General features: G+C 43.4%; 1 protein-coding gene across 5 annotated transcripts; it reads left to right on the top strand.

Annotated features, from left to right (window-relative positions):
- Positions 1–257: 257 nt before the first annotated feature.
- Positions 258–21921, top strand: LOC118390221 (ras-related protein Rab-6A-like). 5 transcript variants are annotated; one of them, XR_004826923.2, is made up of 9 exons: positions 265–980; positions 13533–13591; positions 13916–13969; positions 15061–15166; positions 16875–16986; positions 18260–18353; positions 18816–18909; positions 19808–19874; positions 20085–20167. XR_004826923.2 is itself a non-coding variant. In XM_035780565.2 (8 exons), the coding sequence occupies exons 1-8, from the start codon at positions 911–913 to the stop codon at positions 20147–20149; spliced, it is 627 nt and encodes a 208-aa protein (XP_035636458.1). In that variant the 5' UTR covers positions 258–910; the 3' UTR covers positions 20150–21921. The 5 variants fall into 5 exon arrangements, 4 of the variants coding, with proteins under 4 accessions (XP_035636458.1, XP_035636457.1, XP_035636456.1 ...); XM_035780565.2 differs by lacking the exons at positions 15061–15166; positions 18260–18353 and adding an exon at positions 14791–14896 and having other exon boundaries at positions 258–980; positions 20085–21921; XM_035780564.2 differs by lacking the exons at positions 15061–15166; positions 18816–18909 and adding an exon at positions 14791–14896 and having other exon boundaries at positions 274–980; positions 20085–21921.
- Positions 21922–26956: the final 5035 nt, after the last annotated feature.

Raw genomic sequence — 26956 nt, 5'->3', positions numbered from 1 at the left:
GGCAGGATCACCAAATGGGTGCGTTCGTAAATTCACTCTGGCTATCTACTCCAATTTCAAAGCACTCTCGTCTGAGTGTACCAGAGCGCAGAACAACTGAGGAATTTACGAAAGCATAACACCCGTTGAATATGACCGGTGTCAATAAACGTAATTAAATTGTTGGCAGCAGCATAGTTACAGTCAACAACGCTCTAAAACACATGACAACAGCCTAACCAGCTCTGCTAGTAGGACGAGTAAAATGGTCAGCGTGAGGTGTTCTCTCATTTGTGTCTGGACGTAGCTAGCCAACTTTAGCCAATAGTTTGGGTGCTTGACTGTCGTTGGTAGGTCATAACACTCGGATGAACCCTACCCCTGGGCCAGAGCTTGATGGACCCGAGTGCGAAACGCTCTGAATTTATGAACCGCACAGTCTGACATTGCATTCCAGAGTGAATTTGCGAACACACCCGTAATTTACGCCACTGCATCGGAATGCCACAGTCGCTTTGGATTGGTGGAGCCTTGTGCCAGTCGTCGAACACATTAGGTCGTGACAAACATCCTCTGAAACAACTAGCTAGCAGCGATGGAGTGGGAGTGCTGAGGTAGTTAGTTCGTGAGCGAGTCACAAACAAGTCAGCTGAGTGTTCAAGAAGCCAGTATCTATTAGCTAGTTACTTAGCTAGAAACTCACCGATTGCCAGTCAAGCCAAGACATTGCAGTTTAGAAGCATTGCTGCTATTGCTGTTAGCTAGCTAGTTAGTTCTTACGGCACAACCCATTCAACTTGTCAACTGGGCTGGCTGGCTAGCAAGTAGGGATTTAGCTAGCTCACTGAAGTAAGGGGTAGTGTGTTTTTTATCCCCACACTGTGGGCCACAGTCTACAACTTGCCTTTGCCTGCCTAACAACATTGCAGTCATGTCCGCGGCAGGAGACTTCGGAAACCCTCTAAGGAAATTTAAATTGGTCTTTCTTGGCGAACAGAGCGGTAAGTGAACACTGACCTGTGTGGGGTAACGACCACATAAAACGCGTTAGTCATCAGCGTGCCAATTTAGCTATTAAATGGCTAGCAAATGCCATCAATCATCATGGGCGAGTCCCTTCATTTAATCGATATCCACCAACTGCCATGATATAGAGACCATGGCGATTTAAATGATCTTAATAGCTACGATCAGTGATATTGAACCTATCCGTGATATCAAGTGTTAACGTTAGCTACTTTGTTGCTAGCTTCCGTTAGCTGGTAAACGTTAGTTAACCTTAATGGTTAGCAGCTTTACCTGGCTAACTATCATATCATTTTTTTAGGCTTATAGACTTACTAGCCGAGCTAGTTAACAAGCTGTTGGGAGACGCGTTGTTTCTAGTTCACCCAATCAGTCAGGTCAGTAGTCGGGTTGTAACGACGTTAACTAAAACCATTAACGTTAACGAGTTAGCCAGCTGCTACATACTACTGAATATGTTTTTATTTCACCTTTATTTAACCAGGTAGGCTAGTTGAGAACAAGTTCTCATTTTAAACTGCGACCTGACCAAGATAAAGCAAAGCAGTTCCACACAACACAGGTACACATGGAATAAACAAACATACAGTAGAAAAGTCTATATACAGTATCGAAGTAATTACAATATACCAATTAAACCCGAGTGATAGATGTGCAGAAGATGAATGTGCAAGTAGAGATACTGGGGTGCAAATGAGTCAGATAAATAAATACAGTATGGGGATGAGGTAGTTGGATGGGATATTACAGATGTGTTATGTACAGGTGCAGTGATCTGTGAGCTGCTCTGACAGCTGGTGCCTAAAGCTAGTCAGGGAGATGAGTCTCCAGCTTCGGTGATTTTTGCAGTTCGTTCCAGTCATTGGCAGCAGAGAACTGGAAGGAGAGGCGGCCAAAGGAGGAATTGGCTTTGGGGGTGACCAGTGCGATATACCTGCTGGAGTGCGTGCTAAGGGTGGGTGCTGCTATGGTGACCAGTGAGCTAAGGCGGGGCTTTACCTAGCAAGGAATTGTAGATGACCTGGAGCCAGTGGGTTTGGCGACATATTTATTTTATTTCACCTTTATTTAACCAGGTAGGCTAGTTGAGAACAAGTTCTCATTTGCAACTGCGACCTGGCCAAGATAAAGCATAGCAGTGTGAACAGACAATAACACAGAGTTACACATGGAATAAACAAACAAGTCAATAACATAGTAGGGGGGGGAAATAATCTACACTGCTCAAAAAAATAAAGGGAACACTAAAATAGCATGACCTCCCTACAACGCCTGGGCATGCTCCTGATGAGGTGGCGGATGGTCTCCTGAGGGATCTCCTCCCAGAACTGGACTAAAGCATCCGCCAACTCCTGGACAGTCTGTGGTGCAATGTGGCGTTGGTGGATGGAGTGAGACATGATGTCCCAGATGTGCTCAATTGGATTCAGGTCTGGGGAACGGGCGGGCAAGTCCATAGCATCAATGCCTTCCTCTTGCAGGAACTGCTGACACACTCCAGCCACATGAGGTCTAGCATTGTCTTGCATTAGGAGGAACCCAGGGCCAATCGCACCAGCATATGGTCTCACAAGGGTTCTGAGGATTTCATCTCGGTACCTAATGGCAGTCAGGCTACCTCTGGCGAGCACATGGAGGGCTGTGCGGCCCCCCAAATAAATGCCACCCCACACCATGACTGACCCACCGCTAAACCGGTCATGCTGGAGGATGTTGCAGGCAGCAGAACGTTCTCCACAGCGTCTCCAGACTGTCACGTCTGTCACATGTGCTCAGTGTGAACCTGCTTTCATCTGTGAAGAGCACAGGGCGCCAGTGGTGAATTTGCCAATCTTGGTGTTCTCTGACAAATGAAAAACGTCCTGCACGGTGTTGGGCTGTAAGCACTACCCCAACCTGTGGACGTCGGGCCCTCATACCACCCTCGTGGAGTCTGTTTCTGACCGTTTGAGCAGACACATGCACATTTGTGGCCTGCTTGAGGTAATTTTGCAGGGCTCTGGCAGTGCTCCTCCTTGCACAAAGGCGGAGGTAGCGGTCCTGCTGCTGGGTTGTTGCCCTCCTACGGCCTCCTCCACGTCTCCTGATGCACTGGCCTGTCTCCTGGTAGCGCCTCCATGCTCTGGACACTACGCTGACAGACACAGCAAACCTTCTTGCCACAGCTCGCATTGATGTGCCATCCTGGATGAGCTGCACTACCTGAGCCACTTGTGTGGGTTGTAGACTCCGTTTCATGCTACCACGAGTGAAAGCACCGCCAGCATTCAAAAGTGACCAAAACATCAGCCAGGAAGCATAGGAACTGAGAAGTGGTCTGTGGTCACCACCTGCAGAACCACTCCTTTATTGGGGGTGTCTTGCTAATTGCCTGTAATTTTCACATGTTGTCTATTCCATTTGCACAACAGCATGTGAAATTTATTGTCAATCAGTGTTGCTTCCTAAGTGGACAGTTTGATTTCACAGAAGTGTGATTGACTTGGAGTTACATTGTGTTGTTTAAGTGTTCCCTTTATTTTTTTGAGCAGTGTACATTGTGTGCAAAAGGCATGAGGAGGTAGGCAATAAATAGGCCATAGGAGTGAATAATTACAATTTAGCAGATTAACACGAGTGATAAATGATCAGATGAACATGTGCAGGTAGAGATACTGGTGTGCAAAAGAGCTGAAAAGTAAATAAGTAAAGTAAATAATATAGTAATATATATATATATATATATATATATATATAACAGTATGGGGCTGAGGTAGGTAAATTGGGTGGGCTATATACCGATGAACTATGTACAGCTGCAGCGATCGGTTAGCTGCTCAGATAGCAGATGTTTAAAGTTGGTGAGGGAGATAAAAGTTTCCAACTTCAGAGATTTTTGCAATTCGTTCCAGTCACAGGCAGCAGAGAACTGGAAGGAAAGGCGGCCAAATGAGATTTTTGCTTTAGGGATGATCAGTGAGATACACCTGCTGGAGCGCGTGCTACGGGTGGGTGTTGCCGTCGTGACCAGTGAACTGAGATAAGGCGGAGCTTTACCTAGCATAGACTTGTAGATGACCTGGAGCCAGTGGGTCTAGCGACGAACATTACATTTACATTACATTTAAGTCATTTAGCAGACGCTCTTATCCAGAGCGACTTACAAATTGGTGCATTCACCTTATGACATCCAGTGGAACAGCCACTTTACAATAGTGCATCTAAATCTTTTAAGGGGGGTGAGAAGGATTACTTTATCCTATCCTAGGTATTCCTTAAAGAGGTGGGGTTTCAGGTGTCTCCGGAAGGTGGTGATTGACTCCGCTGTCCTGGCGTCGTGAGGGAGTTTGTTCCACCATTGGGGGCCAGAGCAGCGAACAGTTTTGACTGGGCTGAGCGGGAACTGTATTTCCTCAGTGGTAGGGAGGCGAGCAGGCCAGAGGTGGATGAGCGCAGTGCCCTTGTTTGGGTGTAGGGCCTGATCAGAGCATGGAGGTACTGAGGTGCCGTTCCCCTCACAGCTCCGTAGGCAAGCACCATGGTCTTGTAGCGGATGCGAGCTTCGACTGGAAGCCAGTGGAGAGAGCGGAGGAGCGGGGTGACGTGAGAGAACTTGGGAAGGTTGAACACCAGACGGGCTGCGGCGTTCTGGATGAGTTGTAGGGGTTTAATGGCACAGGCAGGGAGCCCAGCCAACAGCGAGTTGCAGTAATCCAGACGGGAGATGACAAGTGCCGGGATTAGGACCTGCGCCACTTCCTGTGTGAGGCAGGGTCGTACTCTGCGGATGTTGTAGAGCATGAACCTACAGGAACGGGCCACCGCCTTGATGTTAGTTGAGAACATGTTGCGAGGGCCAGCCGACTAGAGCATACAGGTCGGAGTGGTGGGTGGTATAACATGCTTTAGTAACAAAATGGATGGCACTGTGATAAACTGCATCCAGTTTGCTGAGTAGAGTATTGTCATCTACAAAATAGCTTCCATCGTCGAGGATCGGTAGGATAGTCAGTTTTACTAGGGTAAGTTTGGAGGCGTGAGTGAAGGAGGCTTTGTTGCGAAGTAGAAAGCCGACTCTAGATTTGATTTTCGATTGGAGATGTTTGATATGGGTCTGGAAGGAGAGTTTGCAGTCTAGCCAGACACCTAGGTACTTATAGATGTCCACATATTCTAGGTCGGAACCATCCAGGGTGGTGATGCTAGTCAGGCGTGCGGGTGCAGGCAGCGAATGGTTGAAAAGCATGCACTTGGTTTTACTAGCGTTTAAGAGCAGGTGGAGGCCACGGAAGGGGTGTTGTATGGCATTGAAGCTCGTTTGGAGGTTAGATAGCACAGTGTCCAAGGAAGGGCCACAAGTATACAGAATGGTGTCGTCTGCGTAGAGGTGGATCAGGGAATCGTCCGCAGCAAGAGCAACATCATTGATATATACAGAGAAAAGAGTCGGCCCGAGAATTGAACCCTGTGGTACCCCCATAGAGACTGCCAGAGGACCGGACAACATGCCCTCCGATTTGACACACTGAACTCTGTCTGCAAAGTAGTTGGTGAACCAGGCAAGGCAGTCATTAGAAAAACCGAGGCTACAGAGTCTGCCGATAAGAATATGGTGATTGACAGAGTCGAAAGCCTTGGCCAGGTCGATGAAAATGGCTGCACAGTACTGTCTTTGTTATCGATAGCGGTTATGATATCGTTTAGTACCTTGAGCGTGGCTGAGGTGCACCCGTGACTGGCTCGGGAACCGGATTGCACAGCGAAGAAGGTACCGTGGGATTCGAGATGGTCAGTGATCTGTTTGTTGACTTGGCTTTCGAATAACTTAGATAGGCAGGGCATGATGGATATAGGTCTGTAACAATTTGGGTCCAGGGTGTCTCCCCCTTTTGAAGAGGGGGATGACTGCGGCATCTTTCCAATCCTTGGGGATCTCAGATGATACGAAGGAGAGGTTGAACCGGCTGGTTATAGGGGTTGCGACAATGGCGGCGGACAGTTTCAGAAATGGTGTCCAGATTGTCAAGCCCAGCTGATTTGAATGGGTCCAGGTTTTGCAGCCCTTTCAGAACATCAAGTTAAAATAAGTGTTCATTCAGTGTTGTTGTAATTGTCATTATTACAACAACAACAAAAAATCGTCAGATTTAATCGATATCGGCTTTTATTGGTCCTCCAATAATCGGTATCGAAAAATCATAATCGGTCAACCTCTAGTATGGAGGTGGGCTAGAAGTCAATCGGTTCCTTTCATTGTAGGCAAGGCTATAAAATAGTGTATCCTATACACCACTGTCAGCAACAAACATCCCCCTCCTAACCAGAACCCATGCTACATTTTAATGAGGTTTATGTGTTTTGTTTGTGCTGCTGACAAACGTGTGTGATGTGTTTCTGTTGAGACTGGGGGAAGGGAGGAGTAAATGTGGATAATATACTGCTGTGATTTATTTTGTGTTCTGTCCCAGAGGAATGAAGCCTGACCTCTGACCCTTCGCAACTATTTATGTAAGCAGGGATTTCTGCACTGGTGTGAGAGGTGAACACTGGATCAGAGTGTGCACACATTAGGTCTAGTCAGTTTAAGTCCCTCACCGCTGGGAAACACACAAACGACAGACTTCACACTCATATGTTTTTGACTGACATGTCTGTGTCCACAGACGCGTATGGCAATGGGTCTAGATTTAAGTGACTACTTCTCAGGTGTTTTCGCCATTAGATCGTATCAGTGTAATTACTTCTTGCTTATTTGAAAGGATGGCCTGGTCCTAAACCCAGACCCTCCCAAGTTAGGCCTACCTTCCCTATAATTATGAGATTATTGACTGGTTCCCAATTTCCAACCTGGCCATCGTATTACTCTGGCCACCTAATCATCCCCAGCATCCAGTTGGCTTGTTGAACTACTCATCTCCCCAGAAACTCTTTCCTGGGTTGTTGATAGTGTTCTCACCTCTTAGACAACTTACCTGGTAAGTAAAAAGAATGCTAAAAACAAACAGCTCTCTTGCTAGCAGACATGTAAGCATGTTTCTATTTATTAAAGGAAAGACCAAATATGCGTTTTGTTTTTTTGGAAGTGGTGGGCCTATAAATCTAACGTTCTTTTTAACTTTCCTAACTGCAGACCATCTTAGTCTATTCTCATTGAAGAGACCTGAAGTGGAGATATCAGGCCAAAATTTCAATTGACGTAAATATGTACATTACTGACTCGCGTGACTACAATACACATTGGCCAAAGCACCCTTTCTGACCACACTTTGAGCTTGAGTAGAACAAGTCCCCAGTGCAGTCAGGGCACACGCATGCATACAGTAGATGTCTTCACTGTGTCATTGTCTGCAGCAGTATCTTCTAACATGTGGGTCGTCTTCATATTGACTCCTAGAGTAGACATGTTTTCCTTCTTCTGTCAGCTGTCTAGTCCAGAGGTCGACCGATTATGATTTTTCAACTCCGATACCGATTATTGGAGGACCAAAAAAAAGTCGATACTGATTAATCGGCCATTTTTATTCTTTTTTTTACAATGTTTTTATTTGTAATTATGACAATTACAACAATACTGAATGAACACTTATTTTAACTGAAATAATAAATCAATAAAATCAATTTAGCCTCAAATAAATAATGAAACATGTTCAATTTGGTTTAAATAATGCAAAAACAGTGTTGGAGAAGAAAGTAAAAGTGCAATATGTGCTATGTAAGAAATTGTTTAAGTTCAAGTTCCTTGCTCAGAACATGAGAACATATGAAAGCTGGTGGTTCCTTTTAACATGAGTCTTGAATATTCCCAGGTAATAAGTTTTAGGTTGTAGTTATTATAGGAATTATAGGACTATTTCCCTCGATACCATTTGTATTTCATGAACCTTTGTTCTTATAGGCACTTTAGTATTGCCAGTGTAACAGTATAGCTTCCGTCCCTCTCCTCGCTCCTCCCTGGGCTCGAACCAGGAACACAACGACAACAGCCACCCTCTAAGCAGCGTTACCAATGCAGAGCAAGGGAAACAACCACTCCAAGGCTCAGAGCGAGTGATGTTTGAAACGCTATTAGCGCGCGCTAACTAGCTAGCCATTTCACTTCGGTTACACCAGCCTCATCTCGGGAGTTGATAGGCTTGAAGCCATAAACAGTGCAATGCTCGATGCACAACGAAGAGCTGCTGGCAAAATGCAAAGAAAGTGCTGTTTGAATGAATGTTTAAGCGCCTGCTTCTGCCTACCACTGCTCAGTTAGAAACTTAGATACTTGTATGCTCAGTTAGATTATATGCAACGCAGGACACGCTAGATAATATCTAGTAATACCATCAACTAGTGATTATGATTGATTGCTTGTTTTTATAAGATAAGTTTATTGCTAGCTAGCTAGCAACTTGCTTATTGCATTCACGTAACAGGCAGTCTTTGTGGAGTGCAACGAGAGAGAGGCAGGTCGTTATAGCGTTGGACTTGTTAACTGTAAGGTTGCAAGATAGGATCCCCCGAGCTGACAAGGTGAAAATCTGTCATTCTGCCCCTGAACCGAGGCAGTTAACCCACCGTTCCTAGGCAGTCATTGAAAATAAGAATGTGTTCTTAACTGACTTGCCTAGTTAAATAAAGGTGTACATTTTTTTTAAAAACAATCGGCCAAATTGGCGCCCAAAAATACAGATTTCCGATTGTTATGAAAACTTGAAATCGGCCCTAATTAATCGTCCATTCCGATTTAATCGGTTGACCTCTAGTCTAGTCCCCTCAGTCTTTGGGTGGGGTCTCTCTCAATCCCAGCTGGTCTGCCCTGTGTAGTGCATACCCTCCTCCCAAGCAGCACTGAACCCTCTGCCCAGAAAAATGGGGAAGGGGGCAGTCCTGAACTCAAAAAGGTTATGGTTTTCCTCTCCGGAATGGTAGAGGTGGGGCATGGAATGAGTCAAGTCCTATCTTCTAATTTTAAGGAGTACCACAGATGGTGTGGTGAGGAAGGCACAAGGAGGCTGAAGAAATTCTGCTTGGTCCCTAAGCCCCTCATGGACTTCTTCAAATGCACCATTGAGAGCATCCCGTTGAGCTGTATCATCGCCTGGTACAGCAACTCCAGGCCATCAGACTGTTATTCACTGCTAGCCGGTCTCTGGCCAATTCCCTGCCCTGAACTTTAGTCAACTGCCTCTTAATATTTGGTACATAGTGTACGAACACCTGCCCATTATTGAGTTGCTTTTGCCCTCAGAACAGCCTCCATTCGTCGCGGCATGGACTCTACAAGGTGTCGATAGTGTTCCACAGGGATGCTGGCCAACGTGGACTCTAATGCTTCCCACAGTTGTCAAGTTGGCTGGATGTCCTTTGGGTGGTGGACCATTCTTGATACAAACAGGAAACTGTTGACTGAAACTCGGCAGTGTTGCAGTTCTTGGCAGAAACTGGTGCTTCTGGCACATACTACCATACCCGATCAAAGGCACTTAAATATTTTGTCTTGCCCATCCACCCTCTGAATGGCACACACACAATCATGTCTCAGGGCTTAAAAATCCTTCTACCCTGATTTGAAGTGAATTTAACAAGTGACACCAATAAGGGATCATAGCTTTCACCTCAGTCGGTCATGGAAAGAGCAGGTGTTTTTAATGTTTTGTACTCTGTGTATCCACTGTATTCTAGTCAAGGCCTATTCTATAGAACTACTGCTGTACACACCTTTACTATTTGTATACTGCCCATAATGTTTATACACACCATCATATACATATATATTTATATCCCGGACTCTGACATTGCTCGTTCTAATATTTATTAATTCCTTCCTTTTGAGGGGGAGATTTGCATGTTTTTATTGACATATATTACTGCAATGTAAGTGCAGCTAGGAACAAACATTTCGCTACACCTGTGAAAACATCTAAATATGTGTATGCGACTGATTTAGTTTTAATATGGGTTATGGGGAGAGCTGTACCGCTTGATTGGGAATCCAGCCATTTTGTTTTCTCTGCCTCTCTCCCTCCATTTCTCCCTTTGGCAGCTACAAGGTATTCTGTCAAATCATGGCATTTTCATACACTGGTCAGCGTTAGTGGCTCCACAGAATGATTTAACTGTAATTGGGAACCTTTGCCATCTGGCATTCCTGTCACAAGAATGTCACTCTTATCTTCCCTTCCATACTTAGCCCATGCTGGGGATTGGTGTCACATGTCCTGCTTTTCATCTATGTACACTCAATGGCGTGAGAACTGCTCCATTCTCTTGCATTCAAGGAGAACTTTTCAGTTTCATTGCTCTGCCCACAGAAAAAAAGCCGCCATGGGACCACTCATTGTCATATTTTAGAGGTCACCTCTTCAAGTCTGTCTGTATTTAACTTCCATTGATGCCCATTTTGATTGTCTGTTTGCTATCAGGAGAGAACCAGGCAGAACGAGATTAGGCATATTGTCTGAGGAATGGGTTATTGAAAAGAGTTTGGTATTTGTCTGGTCACAAAGAGAAGACTATGTCATGCCAACTACATTGTGATGAAGAGAATGGAGTGAGAGAAGGCATAAGGCCTCTAGATCGCTCCCTCTGACCCCAAATCTGGCACACATTCGTGCGTGTGTAGATATCTCGATCGATGGTACAGATAGATTGCTTAGAGGCCTGTGTGCACTGTGATTCTGAACACTGCTGTGTTATGGAGAGCTCTGCTCAGGATCCATGAGTTGAGGCCTGACCAGCCATGAGCAACAGTGGTAGTATGATATAGGGGTTGGGAGAGATATACAGGGAGGGGGAGGTTCTATTGGAAATGAATACTTGTGCATTCCACCATGTGGTAGACTGGAGCAATGAAACAAAATTCAAAATTTTTTTTTTGTATTTTTATTTCTCCCTGTTTTAATCCCTCCCCAATTTCCCTTGAGGTGTTGTCACATGCCAGTGCAGGGCGAGGGAGAAACAGTGAGGGGGAGTTGGTGGCAGAGATCTAGGTTAATTGACATTAATAGACTGACCAGGTGAAAACTGTCATGGAAAGAGCAGGTGTTCATAATTTATTTTGTAAACTCACTGTACTTGGCTGTTTTTGAGTATGCAAAAATATTTTTTTTATACTTTTAAATGCCCGGATGTCATACTCATTTCGGCTTTGACAACAGCTGATCAGTTAGATATGGGGATGCGCTACCAAAATCAACAAATGGCGGGAAACAATGCATTCACACACAATGCATTCTCAGTATGCAAAAATAGGATGTTTAATAGTATGCAAACATTTTGAAAATCAAGTATGGTTTAAATGCCAGGACGTTATGTCTGGGTCGACACTGAGAATCTCCCAGCATTCCTTGGAGTTTTTTTTCTTTTTCTTAAGTCAATTCAAAAACCCTTCAGGATTTTGTATGGCATTTTTTACTGATCTCTCCCTTAAAGTGCAGACTTGGCAGACGGCTCCTCATGGACTCTTACTCCAGGCCTCTTGGTTGGTGGAGTCAAGTCATAAGGTAGTGGTGAGCTGTGGGCTTTGGCCAGAAAACAGATGGTGCACCTCAGCAAATTGTCTGAGGAGTTGCTGGGTTTGGAGGATTGCAGGACCAAATCAGGCTAGAACATGTCTTATGTTCGCTATGTGAAATGACTCACTCCACACTGGTCTGGGGAGGTGTGTAGTACTATGTCTGTTCTGCCAGCACTACTGGTGTTATTTACTCTTCAAGACTAATCAGGGCCATAGCCAGGGATTGACTTTTAGTTTTGTCCTGAGTGGGTCATGTACTACATTTCTATACAATTTTAAAAACTCTGAAATCGAGAACAGCAGAAACAAGAGAACAGCAGAAACAAGCGAAAATGGCCCCAGCACTTATCATGGCTCTTGTCGCTTAATTCACCACAGTCCATCTACAGACCCATAGCATGTTAGCGAAACAATTAGCTGCTACACGTTAACTCTCATTAACTCAGCACTATCATTTCATACTTACAGAGGGATCTGTTAGCAGAAAAAGTATTTTATAGACTAAAGATAAACAAATAAGTTTGCTTTACAGAGCATTTTTTTTGGTGCAGAGGTACAGCTAATTTCCTTCAATTCTCCACATTTTGCCATGTTAATATGATATCTGAGAAAAATGATTAACAAAATAAGAGGCCCACTGGAGGCCGGGGCCCCTGTTCATGTGCCTGGTCGGTAATTCGGCCATGAATACTAAAAGTAACTATGGCTGGCTAGACTGAGTGACTGTCAGTGACCACATTTACATGCACACCAATGTCCTGTTATTGTTTTGGATACTAAAGTACTGTTTTTGAGTTGATGCACATAAACATCATATCCCATTTACAATAACCTGAGGAAGCTTGTATCCCGGTTATGAGAAACCTGGATAAGATGCCTGGGATTGGCTGATCTAAGACGGGATACTGTGGCTTGTTAACATCTTATCCCCTTTACTGTTGCGGTCTACACAGGCTCAGTGAAGCATTTCATGGGTGTTGTGATGTTTTCATCTGATTGTCAAACAAATCACTTCATAAAGTAGGCTACCTGCCCATTTTGCTCACCATAATAATTCTGTAATTTACTACTGGCTAATTTCACCCTAATTTACACACGTTTCTGCTTATAATGTCTGATATTTGGTAGGCCATTTGTTTGTCAACTATAATTTGATGCATGTAGTTTCTCTTCTGTCATAACTTGTTGCCCAGAAGACTAAATAGAGTAATGATCAGCAGAATGTTTCACATAAATAGAATGAAGGCATTGTTCATCTTGGTAACACCGGTAAAGTTGTCCGTTTCATTTAGGGACCGGGGAAAAACACCAACTCTAAAAGAGTGGAAAGATCGGTCCTGTGCAAAATGTCCAAATGCCATCACTTTGACCGGTTTTAAGGAAATTAAAAGCTGAGTAAATGACGAAACCTATTTCTGTTAAGACTTCGGTTAGTCTTGGGTGCATATTTTGTGGTTAAAATACAGTCTGCTTGCATAAGTGTCAAAGATAATGTGTGTGTAATGTGTTTTCTCAAGAGATGCTGAAAGAAAGAAATTATATTTCTCCACTCCTGTTTGTTCTCCGCTAACATTTGTTGTGTAATTTAACTGCAAGAAATGCATAATTCTGTGAGTTTATATAGTATTACTCTACATGTGAGTGGTTATAGGCTTACCATCAGTGTTTATATTTCAGTTACTATTCCTTTAACCAATATACTTAAAGGAGGAATATTGTGTTAATTCATGGTCAGTGATACTCGTGAGGCGGGATATCAAAGGTGCATGTAAACGGTGTATCCCGAATAAGACCTGAGCTGAGACCTGAGCTACTATCCCAAATACTGTGCGCATGTTATTTTAGTCATTAAGTGACTTATATCAAGAGGAAAACTGCAGATGCACAACCAACTTTCAAAATTGTACCTTGTGTAATTCTAACGCAACAGTAAGTTGAGACCCCGACTGGGTTCCTAAAAATACATCAAATTGGGGAAAATGACAGCGATCCAGACTTCTGTGTCCTTATGTAGCCATGTTGGGCCTAACTCGTGTCTTGTGTTTTTCAGTGGGGAAGACTTCATTGATTACCAGGTTCATGTACGACAGCTTCGACAACACCTACCAGGTGAGGCTAGACCACACAGACACCATTGAGTCTGTATATGGTAGTCAGGGCTAGGTTTACTACACCGTTGATCTCAATGCCTAACCTTAGTCCTGGTCCTACAACAGGGTGGGCAGACTTGCTCCAGACCAACACTAACACACTTCATTCAGCTAGTCTGTCTTTATGATTAGCCAATTGAATTAGGTCTGTTAGTGCTGGGCTCGACTAGGCAATCTGTTTGTTCCTTCATTTTAGTTTAGTCTAACTACAGTACTGAAGCCTTATCAATCTACCATCATTGTCAGAAATGTTCTCATTCTTTTAATTCTTTCTCGTTTCCAGGCCACAATAGGAATAGATTTCCTGTCAAAAACCATGTACCTCGAAGACCGAACAGTAAGTGTTACTTTCTCCTTTTTAAATCTATCTCTCTTGAAATTGTCATATAAAGTGGTAATGTGCTGATTGGGATGTTATGCTGATTGAGAGAATATTTTAGTGAGTGTGTTAGTCATGACTCTGGTGTTACTTTTGCTGAGTAATGTTAAATTGCATTATAGTGATTTAGAAAATGTCTCTTTTTGAAATGTAAAGATTTACCCATTCATTGGTATGTACGCACCCCCACTCAATCACACAGGTCTCTGAGTCTTTACTGCATTTTTGCCAATAGTGGTTTCTGGGACTTTGGGGATGCTGGGTATCCTGTGACCTGACTGTCTGCTCTAACTGTGTTTTGTCCTGGCCCAGGTTCTCGCACGCACGCACGCACACACACTAGCGCCATAAAAGAAGCTGGAGAGCTGCCCTGTCCTGGGCTGGGATTGGATCCTGCCTCTTCCTTCCTGCTAGCTTTCTCTCCTCCATACAAACTCTGTCATTCTTTTCTTCCCTTTTTCCTATCTGCTCATATTCGGTTCATTCTCGTGCTGAAATTCAATATCTAGCGTGAACGAGAGAAGAACCTTTTAGAAATGAGGCCTAGTACCCATGATTCCCCTGGGCCTCACCATTCCTCCTATGGTCACACACTCCATGCATGCAGCCTTCTTTCTCTCTCTCTTTCTCTCGTTCTCTCTTACTCTCTCCTTTTCTCTCCTTCAGAAGTTGATTTGTTTTATTTCTTTTTGGTTTCTTACCTCATGTTTTCCTTTTCTCATCTACTTTTCATCCTTTCCTTTTCCATTTTATTTTATTTCTCCTCCCATCCGCCACAGATCAGGTTGCAGCTGTGGGATACGGCTGGGCAGGAGCGTTTCCGTAGCCTCATCCCCAGTTATATCCGAGACTCCGCTGCCGCTGTCGTAGTATACGACATCACAAGTAGGTACTCCCCTCCGCGCCCCGCCCACTCGACGTGCGTGCGTGCCCCTCCTCGCCCCCTTCAACCCTCATCCAGTTCTCCCCTCTCTTACCACCACCTCTTCCTCTTGCCCCTCTCTCCTTCTCCTTCTCTCCCTGTGTGCTGGTGCTAACGTGCTGCTCAGGTGAGGCTGCAGCTTTGGGACACAGCCGGCCAGGAGCGCTTCCGGAGTCTGATCCCTAGCTACATACGAGACTCCACCGTGGCCGTGGTAGTCTATGACATCACAAGTGAGTGCGGTCCCTACTGATGGAAAAGTGATGGAAGGATACCAATCAGAACAAAAAACATCACCTCATTTTTTGCTACTGGTTCAAGTCCCTTTTCTGTTTTTTCCTCTGTACCTGATGCCTTCTGTCCCCTTTTCGTGTTTGTGATGTTTTCCTCCCCCTCTTTTTTTGTGTCCACTTCTTCTTTATTTGGTCAGCTTTTTGCGTGATTGTAGTGTGTGAATGTTTCCGTATTAAATAGACAGGTATTAGTTTGTTAATTGATACCAGAATGACAAAGCATTCGGTAGCATACATACAACCTAATTAGGCTACAGACCAAATAGCTTTCAATAGCAAAAATCAGTTGGTGAAATTTGTTTATTGTAAAAAGCAGTTAAATGTGTCAATAGTTTAGAAGTTTCCTTGATGATTTCCTGTTTTTTTCCAACAGAGCAATCCAATTTCTTTTCAATCCTTCCCCATCTTTATTTTTCTGGACTGTTCTTTTTTGTCCATGGCAACCATGACTTAGGTTTGTCACCCATATACAAAACAATGAAGTGTCTTATTCGTTTCGTTAGAAATAATTGGTATCGGCAGCTTTGATGTTGCTTCAGGGGCCTATTTTTGCCCGACATGAAATAACAATGTTCAGTTTTCACTCAATTTTAAGTCTCTCTCCTACAATGTGTCCGTTAGATGATTGGCCATTAGGGGGAGATAAAAGCAGACATGGGCTAGAGGAAAATCAATAGACATCTATTTAACTGGCTCTCCGGGGAGGAAGTCTGACTGTCACTACAGGAAAAACAGACACCACCTCCAGCTGGATAGAGGATAGACTGTTAAATACATATATACAGTCTATGGCCCTCAAACTCAACTCTGGACCCTGAAGCCAGTTTCACTGCTGGTTTTAGTTGTTCCCCTCTAATCAAGGACTGATTTAGACCTGGGACACCAGGTGGGTGCAATTAATTATCAGGTAGAACAGAAAACCAGCAGGCTCCGGACCTCCATAGGGAATGAGTTGAGTACCCCTGGTCTATGGGATAAACAGACAGGCAGAATACAAGGATATGGATAGATAACATAGTAGCCTAGATGGATGGAGGGTGTAGTGGCTAAATTATCCAATTTAATTGTCCCAAAACAATTATCATCCTAATCCTTTCGCCACAATTGAGTGGTGAAGTGTTAGTCTTGACTCATGCAAATCCAATGTCCAGAGTTTGATTCAAGTTGAAAAATAATACATTTATTTGTCATTCTTCTGGTTACAAAATATAAAGAGAACTAACAAAACAAATTCTAATAATTCAAACCAAAAAATAACCATATGGCACAGTAAGGATAGTCTGGTATTGTGAAAACACTGAGCTGCCATTCCAGTCTCTACCAGTAGGCCTTGGAGTCTGTAGCTTTTAACTGTATTCTGCATCAACCTGTAGAGGGGGCTACACACACTTGACAGGGGATTAATAGCAAACACACAACAGATTCATTATTCATTTGAAACAAAGATGTACTATTTAACCCATTTGGCTCTTACATCTGGATAGGAACTGGGAGCTGGATTTACTTTGTTTAATGAGCTTACTTGTCACATTCTCTGTATATTTGTTACTGTCTCTGTCGTTCTGCTTATCACCACAAGTCTGTACTTGTCACAACCTGAATGGAGATTAACATTTATTCTCTCCTCCCTCTCTCCCTCCTGTATCAGATGTCAACTCTTTCCAGCAAACCACAAAATGGATTGATGATGTCAGAACGGAGAGAGGAAGTGATGTCATCATCATGCTGGTGGGAAACAAGACGGACCTTGCAGACAAAAGGTGTGAGTGACATAATAACTGAAGGCTAAAGTCAGTCTAGTGTCAGTAAGCCTGTAGAGCTCTTCAGACCAGGGGCCTCATAACAGTTGAGTCAATTTTACACTAAATATCTTTGTGTGCCATTTCTGAGAAGACTGCGTGTGCACAAAAATATAGATTTCTAAACTAGATGCGTGCTGTACATGCATACGCATGTTTTCCATTATAAATCAGACCTGTCATAAAACTGCACGCCTGAAAAACGCCCTTCATTCACCTTCTATGGTGTCGATAACACCCTTATTTGCTGTACACTGTGGAAGTATTAGAATTAGGCCAAGATGGCCACTAAAGAAAATGGCAATGGCGAACTTGTTCAAGTGTCTTTGGAGGTGTTGATAGAATGTTTTATTTTGTCGTGACATTTTCTATAGTCTGACCGTTTCTGAAAGACGAAAGCAATTGCAAGTTGTGGACCTGTAATTACTTTAGAATGCAAAGCTAAAATAAATGGATTTAGGCTCTTCGCACTAACTGATGATTGGCTCTTTTTATTACAGTATATTCAGCTACCTGTTTTGTTAATGTGTCATTGTATATTATATATCATATAGTCCTGCTCCTTCTTGCAATGCATTACTTCAACGAGTAGAAACTGTGTACTCATGGTGTAAAGTTTGCAGGAGGATAAGCACATTCTCGCGTTCAGTTTTATAAATGCCATCTTTTGCGCGAGATCTGGCGCAAAATTTTCTAGATGAGGCCCCAAGTCCTGGAGGGCTCTCTACATTAGGGCTCTCTACATACTACTGAATCCACTGACTGTAACTGTAGAGCGTTTATTTTTCATTTTTAAGTCAGACCTTTAGGCCCTGCTGTGTTGAGTGGGAAACGCTGTCCTCTAGGTACAGCTGACCAGGGACTTGTTGGCCACAAGAGGTCAAACCTCTTCCCTTGATACAGGCCATCTAGAGACGGAACTGTCTGGAGTTGAATAGACCACACACTCTTTCCAGTTTAGCACGACCTAGATATATTATAATTATTCAGAGGTTCAACTGATCATAGCAAGTCTTATCCATTTGTGTGTTCAAACAATTGTGATCGCCAAACCGATGCTTTTTAGTTTAACACATGGTTTTCCACTATAACCCCTTTTCACCTTAAAACATCTGCTTTGAATTTCTATTCCCATGTTTACTGTATTGACTGCTGTGTTGTATTATTGGTTTTAGATTCTATATGAGCTGACTGTATGCTGTTCATGTTTAACCCTCTTATCTACCTACCACAGGCAAGTTGCTATTGAAGAGGGTGAGAGGAAGGCCAAAGAGCTAAATGTAATGTTTATTGAGACTAGTGCTAAAGCAGGTTACAACGTTAAGCAGGTGAGTTTGTGACTGAGTCGTGCTCTCCGTCCATGCTTCTACTGCTGCTGCCTCGGCTCATCCTCGAAAGGTCACCCATGTTCAGGGGTTAAGGGTCAAATGCTGCAGTAATGCTGCATGGGTAGGTTTAGTTTAGCCCAATCCTTATATGTAAGGTCATTTAGAAGTTCTGAAGTGACTTGCACAGGCACACCGTTCTGTAATACCCATTGATGACCATTTTAGATTTAAGTGCTTTTCATTTGAATCCTATATGGTGTATTGAACCAGGAGCTGAGGTGGTACTCTGAGGTGTTGATGAAGTAGGAGCTGTGTGGGCACTCGACAGAGCAGAGGTTGCAGGAGGAGGAGCAGGAGGAGACACGGCATGTTCATCCTTCACTTCATGATGTTCATTCTCTTTTTCGTTTTCTCGTTCGTGTGTGTGTGTGTGTGTTTGTCCATTGTCGTGTGTCATCACAGACAGATAACCACAGAGGAAGGGGAACAGAGAGCCAAAGAGCTGAATGTTCTTTTTATTGAAACAAGTGCAAAGACAGGCTACAATGTCAAACAGGTAGAGCACAGCGTGCGTGTGTGTGACGTGTGCAGTGCTCACGCTTTCTTCTGATAGCTTCTCTCACACGTGTGCAGTGCTCACGCTTTCTTCTGATAGCTTCTCTCACACGTGTGCATATCACTGTGTTGAACACTGGCTTGTATTTACACTAAATGGGCTCCTTGGATTTGGATTTGTCTCAGAACCCTTGCCCACCAATCTCATGTCAGTCATAATAACCAAAGACCAGAGGGTTCTTTGCACCCTGTAGAGGTGTGGGCTCAGAGTTGGTCTGGTGGGTGGGACAGAGTTTAGACTTGTGATCCACACCCCAGGTTTTATTTGAGGAGATTTCTCTAACCACTATCAAATGATTCTATTTAATGCATGATCTATCCAGCAGGTTAATTTTATTGGATGGTATTTTACCTCCTTTTAAGAGGAACTGTATATGATTACCGCTGTCTACCTTAAACCAATGAATGAACAAAGCTTGAATCAGTCTGGATTGTATCGTGAGCTCTACAGTAGGTTTGTGTGGAATGCACGCTGTACAGATCATTTACGAGGGCTTTATTCAAACCCCCAGGCAAGTAAACAAGCAAGCAGTTTCCCCTGTTCAAATCAACTGTAAGATAAAAGAATAAGCTCTGATTTGCTGATTAGAATCCTAGATGATTGACCTATCAAACTCACTCAAATTCAAGGCGCAAAGATTCTATGGGGTCTCATTTCTTATGGTGTCAGCCTCTGGACAGGTGAACCTTACAGTTTGCCTGTTTTAAAACATCGTCATTGGAAGCATTAAGAAGATCGGAAGCCCAAAGAGCTGCCCTGGCGCCTCTGTGGATGTCAGGACAGGATGACTGGAGTGGTCTGACTCTGACCGATGAGTTCTGTTCTCTCTTTCCTGCAGCTGTTCCGACGTGTGGCTGCTGCCCTCCCTGGCATGGAGAGCACACAGGACAAGAGCAGAGAAGACAGTATCCTTATTCTACACAGACACACTTGTGTGTATGACTATGCATGTTTTTCAGTGGCAATAGTAGATATAAATGCTTACAGATTGTACTCAAACATTTAGACACCTATTGGCTAGCTTGTAAACCTATTGAGAAGATGGGAAGTGTTTCAAAGGACTTCATGTTTTCTTGTCTGACCTCCAAGTTGGTCCTTAACCCCTCCTTCCCCAGTGATTGACATAAAGCTGGAGAAGACCCCAGAACAGCCCGTCAGCGAAGGAGGCTGCTCCTGCTAACTCCAGCCTCCGTTTATCACTCTCTCCATCACTGTTTCTCTCTCCTGCGCTTTGTTCTTGATCTTTCTCACCCTGGCTTATCGGCCTCTATACTGTACCTATCCTCTCTGCTCTTCCTCTGAACCCCTTGATTCCTGACTCCTTCACCACAGCCTGAAAGAGAAGAACACTACCTGTCCGTCATCCCTGTCGTCGTGGAATCCCGTCGTGGAATCGCTGAGATTACCTTAAGCATAACAAGCAAAATGTGGATGTGAATGCTATTTTATTTCCGTTGAACTTTAACTCTACTTTGGCAATGAAAAAGGAAATGATTTATTGTTAAATTTTTCAAGCACTGCGTCTTGTTCTGTAATACGCCATGCAAGTGACTCGTTCTTACGTCCTACTTCCGTGTTCATGCCCCTGGTCTTTTACATGGGCCTACAGATATCATCAAATTAATTGAAACGCAGTTATATATTACGCTTTGTGGATGGAACTACTTCTGCAGATGCATTTTATGACATTTTTGACATTTGAAGACTATTTAAAAAAAAAAAGAGAAAAAAAAAGCCTGGAACAGTTAAAAAAACATCAAGCCTACTTGCTGCGTCGCTTGCATGGGTATATTCTGGAAATGGTTGGTTACACAGTAGTCAAAAATGATTGCAGCATGTGAGAAACAGACTTCAGAGTAATGGATAACCAAGTGGAATTGTTCTGCCCTAAGTGGGCTTAGCAGCCCCCAAGAATTATCACCCACTCGGTAAACAGCACACCAACCTTACCTTTTTATGCCGGTCCCACCACATAGCAGCTACAGTGTCACTCCACCGAAGCATGGTATGACAACACAATGTAGGGAAACCACAAGAACTCACACACACAGCATGATGACATAATTCCCACCACAACGTGACGCAAAGTAACAATAGAACACAAGGCCAGTTTCACTACCACAACACGACCGTCCTTCATTATTCACCTTGTCCTCACAAATGAATAAAAGGGATCTTCACCTTGGCTGCCATTTTCTATTATATCTCTTGGTTAGATCTTTACTTTTTTCTAAAAGTACAATTATTACCATAGATGAAACGATATTGCTTTGGAGAACGGTACTGTTTGCAAAATGATTTTTGTATATTGAGAAGTATCATATTCAACGCAAACCCAACTTCGTTAGATATGCAGACATGCCTTTTTAAGTGCTCATTGTAAGAGGGCTTCCATGGTTTTGGGATTTCCTAGCTTTGTTTGGTTTAATGTTATATCGACACTTTAGTTATTTTTTTGATCTTTCGTTAATGAGAATTATCTTACATGTTCATTCAATCCATAATGACTTGTAATATTTATTTCGACTGGATCATGTTTCTTTTTTTTATTACTGTTAATATGATCATTGTTGGGATGATCCCTAATTGACTAGAGTATTTTGTCAACCACCTTATTTTTTTATTTTTATTTTTTATTTATTTTTTATTTTTCCCCAAACATGTCCTCCAGCTCTTCAGGTAATGTCTCTACCCCCAAAATGTTGATTTGATCAAACTGAAGAAGAAAAAACCACAAACCTGGAGGAAAGTCCAGTAGCGTCTTGGTCCGTAACCTTTTATCTTTGGAATGGTTTTAACTGGATGTTGGAGGCTGTCTGTGCTGCCACAAGCTCATCATTTGCACTGCTAGAAGTAATCAGTGTCTTATCGTCATCCCCAAGAAAGGTCTGCGTTTAACTGAAATGTCCTTTTTTCATGGTTGAATAAATAGATAAATGCTAGACAAGGAGAGCTGCAAAGTGTGACTCGTCTTATTTCCTGTCAACTTGGTGATTCCAGTGTTATATTTGAATTCAATATTTGAATATTTGAAAGTCTTAAATCATTGTTATTTTATTTTACATTTTTAACTAGGCAAGGCAGTTAAGAACAAATTCTTATTTCCCCACAACATAATTGGGTCATAGTGGGCAACGTTTTGGCTGTCTATGACACATGGCCAAAACCAGCTGTTCTCCTCAGGCTGAGTGTTTTCTGGTATTGTACTGAAAGTGAAGACAAGGTGAAGGACAACGTATTGGCCTGATGTCAGGGCAGGCTCCATCCTGTTTCAAGGGGAAGGTCTTGGGAAAGGTCAAAGAATGTATACTCTAATCATGCCTGTCTGCACTCACCAGCAACACTGCATCCACTTTCTGACCACCTCTCTGAAACCGCTTCCCAGTAAGTTACAAGACCATTTGTCAGTCAACATATCAGTTAGTGATTACAGCCTCCTCCCTGCTGCCACAGTGCATTACTGGACATTTTCTCAGTGGGTTTGGTCGCCTAAAGTGGAACCGGTAACAGTTGGTACTGATCTGATGCATAAATCAACTATGCCTCTGACTGGAGCCCGTCCCTTTACTGGCCTGCTGAGAGCTGGTACAGCCACTGGGTGGCAGCCTCTCCAACAACTGGCCAAGGGGCCATGAGCAGAGAACATTCTACATGAGTTACTGTTCAGAGGATCTATGTCGGCTCCCTGATGAATGTTACCAACACACACACACCTGAGCTCTACACACACATACACCAATCCCTGCTTTCCCCCTTCATAGACACGTTGACCTACGAAGATATGCATCATCTAACGTACTATCACCCACTACCTTATCTACATAGTGTGTGGTATGATCGATGACACAATAACTATCATTCCTCTTTTGGTTAAGTGACCCCTATTCTAGTCATGACAGATTCTTAACAGCTTACTATGAGGTAGTGAACAGTGTTCTCTAGTCTACTACAGCACTAGCTGGATCATTTCCCCTGACTACACTATTTGTTTGGATTACAATATGTCAGATGTCTTTTCACCCCATTTGATTCATACTGAAGCTTCAAGCAGGAAGCTCTAAATATGGAGTATCAATACAGGATTGTGCATAGCAACATCTAATAATGATCAGCATCTTTGTGACAAGAAAATCATAAAATGTATCTTTTTGGAATATCCATTAATCTAAGATAAATATTTCCTGTTAATTCATTAATGCAATTTGGTGTTTCCCTCCATCCAAGGTCATTGTTGTAAGAATATTTATTTGTGTGTGCGTGCGTGCACGCTTTTATTTAATTGTAGTGTTCAAAAAAAGCATGTGTGTGTGTGTGTGTCTGAGCTGGCTGTTCTAGGTAACTGATGACACACCTGTGTCTCACTCTCTTGTTCCATAGAGGTCTGAATTCATTCAGCCCCAGCCAGCTGAGGACAGCTCTCCACACTATCTCTATGTCACTAACCCAGGCCCAAACACATTCCACTGTCTCAGGACTGATACACCATGTGTCCTTGATGAGGATGATACCCTAAATTACCCCCACGCCCAAGATGCTAAACACACACAAGGTTCCCTCTCTGTCCCTATCTGCTCTCTCTATCTCTCTCACACACACACATAGCTAGATACAGTGCCTTGCGAAAGTATTTGGCCCCCTTGAACTTTGCGACCTTTTGCCACATTTCAGGCTTCAAACATAAAGATATAAAACTGTATTTATTTGTGAAGAATCAACAACAAGTGGGACACAATCATGAAGTGGAACGACATTTATTGGATATCTCAAACTTTTTTAACAAATCAAAAACTGAAAAATTGGGCGTGCAAAATTATTCAGCCCCCTTAAGTTAATACTTTGTAGCGCCACCTTTTGCTGCGATTACAGCTGTAAGTCGCTTGGGGTATGTCTATCAGTTTTGCACATCGAGAGACTGAAATTTTTTCCCATTCCTCCTTGCAAAACAGCTCGAGCTCAGTGAGGTTGGATGGAGAGCATTTGTGAACAGCAGTTTTCAGTTCTTTCTACAGATTCTCGATTGGATTCAGGTCTGGACTTGGCCATTCTCGATTGGATTCAGGTCTTTGACTTGGCCATTCTAACACCTGGATATGTTTATTTTTGAACCATTCCATTGTAGATTTTGCTTTATGTTTTGGATCATTGTCTTGTTGGAAGACAAATCTCCGTCCCAGTCTCAGGTCTTTTGCAGACTCCATCAGGTTTTCTTCCAGAATGGTCCTGTATTTGGCTCCATCCATCTTCCCATCAATTTTAACCATCTTCCCTGTCCCTGTTGAGGAAAAGCAGGCCCAAACCATGATGCTGCCACCACCATGTTTGACAGTGGGGATGGTGTGTTCAGGGTGATGGGCTGTGTTGCTTTTACGCCAAACATAACGTTTTGCATTGTTGCCAAAAAGTTCAATTTTGGTTTCATCTGACCAGAGCATCTTCTTCCACATGTTTGGTGTGTCTCCCAGGTGGCTTGTGGAAAACTTTAAACAACACTTTTTATGGATATCTTTAAGAAATGTCTTTCTTCTTGCCACTCTTCCATAAAGGCCAGATTTGTGCAATATACGACTGATTGTTGTCCTATGGACAGAGTCTCCCACCTCAGCTGTAGATCTCTGCAGTTCATCCAGAGTGATCATGGGCCTCTTGGCTGCATCTCTGATCAGTCTTCTCCTTGTATGAGCTGAAAGTTTAGAGGGATGGCCAGGTCTTGGTAGATTTGCAGTGGTCTGATACTCCTTCCATTTCAATATTATCGCTTGCACAGTGCTCCTTGGGATGTTTAAAGCTTGGGAAATCTTTTTGTATCCAAATCCGGCTTTAAACTTCTTCACAACAGTATCTCGGACCTGCCTGGTGTGTTCCTTGTTCTTCATGATGCTCTCTGCGCTTTTAACAGACCTCTGAGACTATCACAGTGCAGGTGCATTTATACGGAGACTTGATTACACACAGGTGGATTGTATTTATCATCATTAGTCATTTAGGTCAACATTGGATCATTCAGAGATCCTCACTGAACTTCTGGAGAGAGTTTGCTGCACTGAAAGTAAAGGGGCTGAATAATTTTGCACGCCCAATTTTTCAGTTTTTGATTTGTTAAAAAAGTTTGAAATATCCAATAAATGTCATTCCACTTCATGATTGTGTCCCACTTGTTGTTGATTCTTCACAAAAAAATACAGTTTTATATCTTTAAGTTTGAAGCCTGAAATGTGACAAAAGGTCGCAAAGTTCAAGGGGGCCGAATACTTTCGCAAGGCACTGTACATGATTCACTGCAGTAGTTGCTGTGTAAGGTCTGTGGTTGTGAACTTGCTCCCTCTAGCCTGATCCGTGGCTGGTTTTGTATGAGGGTATGCAATATCATTGCATGCACTGTTACCATGGCATCACAGAGGCACGTTTCCTACTTACCTCTCACAAGCCTGCATGCAACCTGAAGCCCCCCCCCACCACCACTCTCCCTGCCTCTTACCTCCCTCTATTTCTTCTTATGTTCTAAAACTCCATATCTCTCGGTCTGTCCTTTCTTCAAATAACATTTTTTGATCACATGCTTCGTAAACTATTTAACTAACTAACTAGCAGTCTTATGGCTTGGGGGTAGAAGCTGTTCGGGGTCCTGTCAGACTTGATGCATTGGTACCATTTGCCATGCGGTACTAGAGAGAACAGTCTATGACTTGATTGGCTGGAGTCTTTGAGCGTTTTTTGCGCATTCCTCTGACACCGCCTGGTTTAAAGGTCCTGGATGGCAGGGAGCTCGGCCCCAGTGATGTACTGGGCCAGACGGCCTAACTTCTGTAGCGCCTTGAGATCCGATGCCAAGCAGTTACCATACCAGGTGTTGATGCAGCCAGTCAAGATGCTTTCAATGGTGCAGCTATATACATTTTGAGGATCTGGGGCCCATACCAAATCTTATCAACCTCCTGAGGGGGAAGAGACGTTGTCATGCCCTCTTCTCGACTGTGTTGGTGTGTGTGTGGACCACGGTAGATCCTTAGTGATGTGGACACTGAGGAACTTGAAGCTCTCAACCCGCTCCTCTACAGCCCCGTCAATGTTAATGGAGGCATGTTCGGTCTTCCGTTTCCTGTTGTACACTATCAGCTCCTTTTGTCTTGCTGACATTGAGGGACAGGTTGTTGTCCTGGCACCACATTGCCAGGTCTCGGACCTCCTCCCCATAGGCTGTCTCATCGTTTTGGTGATCGTGCCTATTCCCATCGTGTCGTCGGCAAACTTAATGATGGTGTTGGAGTTATGCGCTGCCATGCAGTTGTGGGTGAACCGGGAGTACAGGAGGGGGCTGAGAACGCACCCCTGAGGGGCTCCCGTGTTGAGAGAGTGGCGGATGTGTTGTTGCCTACACTAACCATACTGGGGGGTGTGATCCAGTTGCAGAGGGAGGTGTTCAGTCCCTGGGTCCTTAGCTTAGTGATGAGGGTGGAGGTGAGCTGAGCTGTAGACATTGAACAGCATTCTGACGTAGGTGTTTATTTTGATCTCTGCATCTTTGTGTGAGTAAAGGACATCTAGTTGTACAGGTGAAATGCTAGTAGAAATTAGGTAAGAGGGAGAGTTGAGTTGTCCTGCATTAAAATCACAGGCCAGTATCAGAGCAGCCCCTGGATGAGCATTTTCTTGTTTACTTATGGTCCTATACAGCTCATTGAGTGCAGTAAATAGACAGCTACAAAAAAATAAAGATGATAACACTCTTGGTGAATAGTATGGTCTGCAGCTTATCATGAGGTATTCTAACTCAGGCGAGCAGAACCTCGAGACTTCCTTAATATTATAGATTGCTCACCAGCTGTTGTTAACAAAGAGACACACACCACCCCCTGATCTTACCTGACGCTGTCGTTCTGTCCTGCCGATGCACAGAAAACCAGCTAGATGTATATTATCCGTGTCCTTGTTCAGACAAGAAACATTGGATATTCTTCCCCTTGATGCTGTTACTGTTGGTGTGTGACTC

Source organism: Oncorhynchus keta, chromosome 11 (assembly GCF_023373465.1).
Source record: "Oncorhynchus keta strain PuntledgeMale-10-30-2019 chromosome 11, Oket_V2, whole genome shotgun sequence".
NCBI lineage: Eukaryota > Metazoa > Chordata > Actinopteri > Salmoniformes > Salmonidae > Oncorhynchus > Oncorhynchus keta.
Note: the sequence above shows the minus strand (reverse complement) of the source record. Positions and strands in the feature narration are given on the sequence as shown.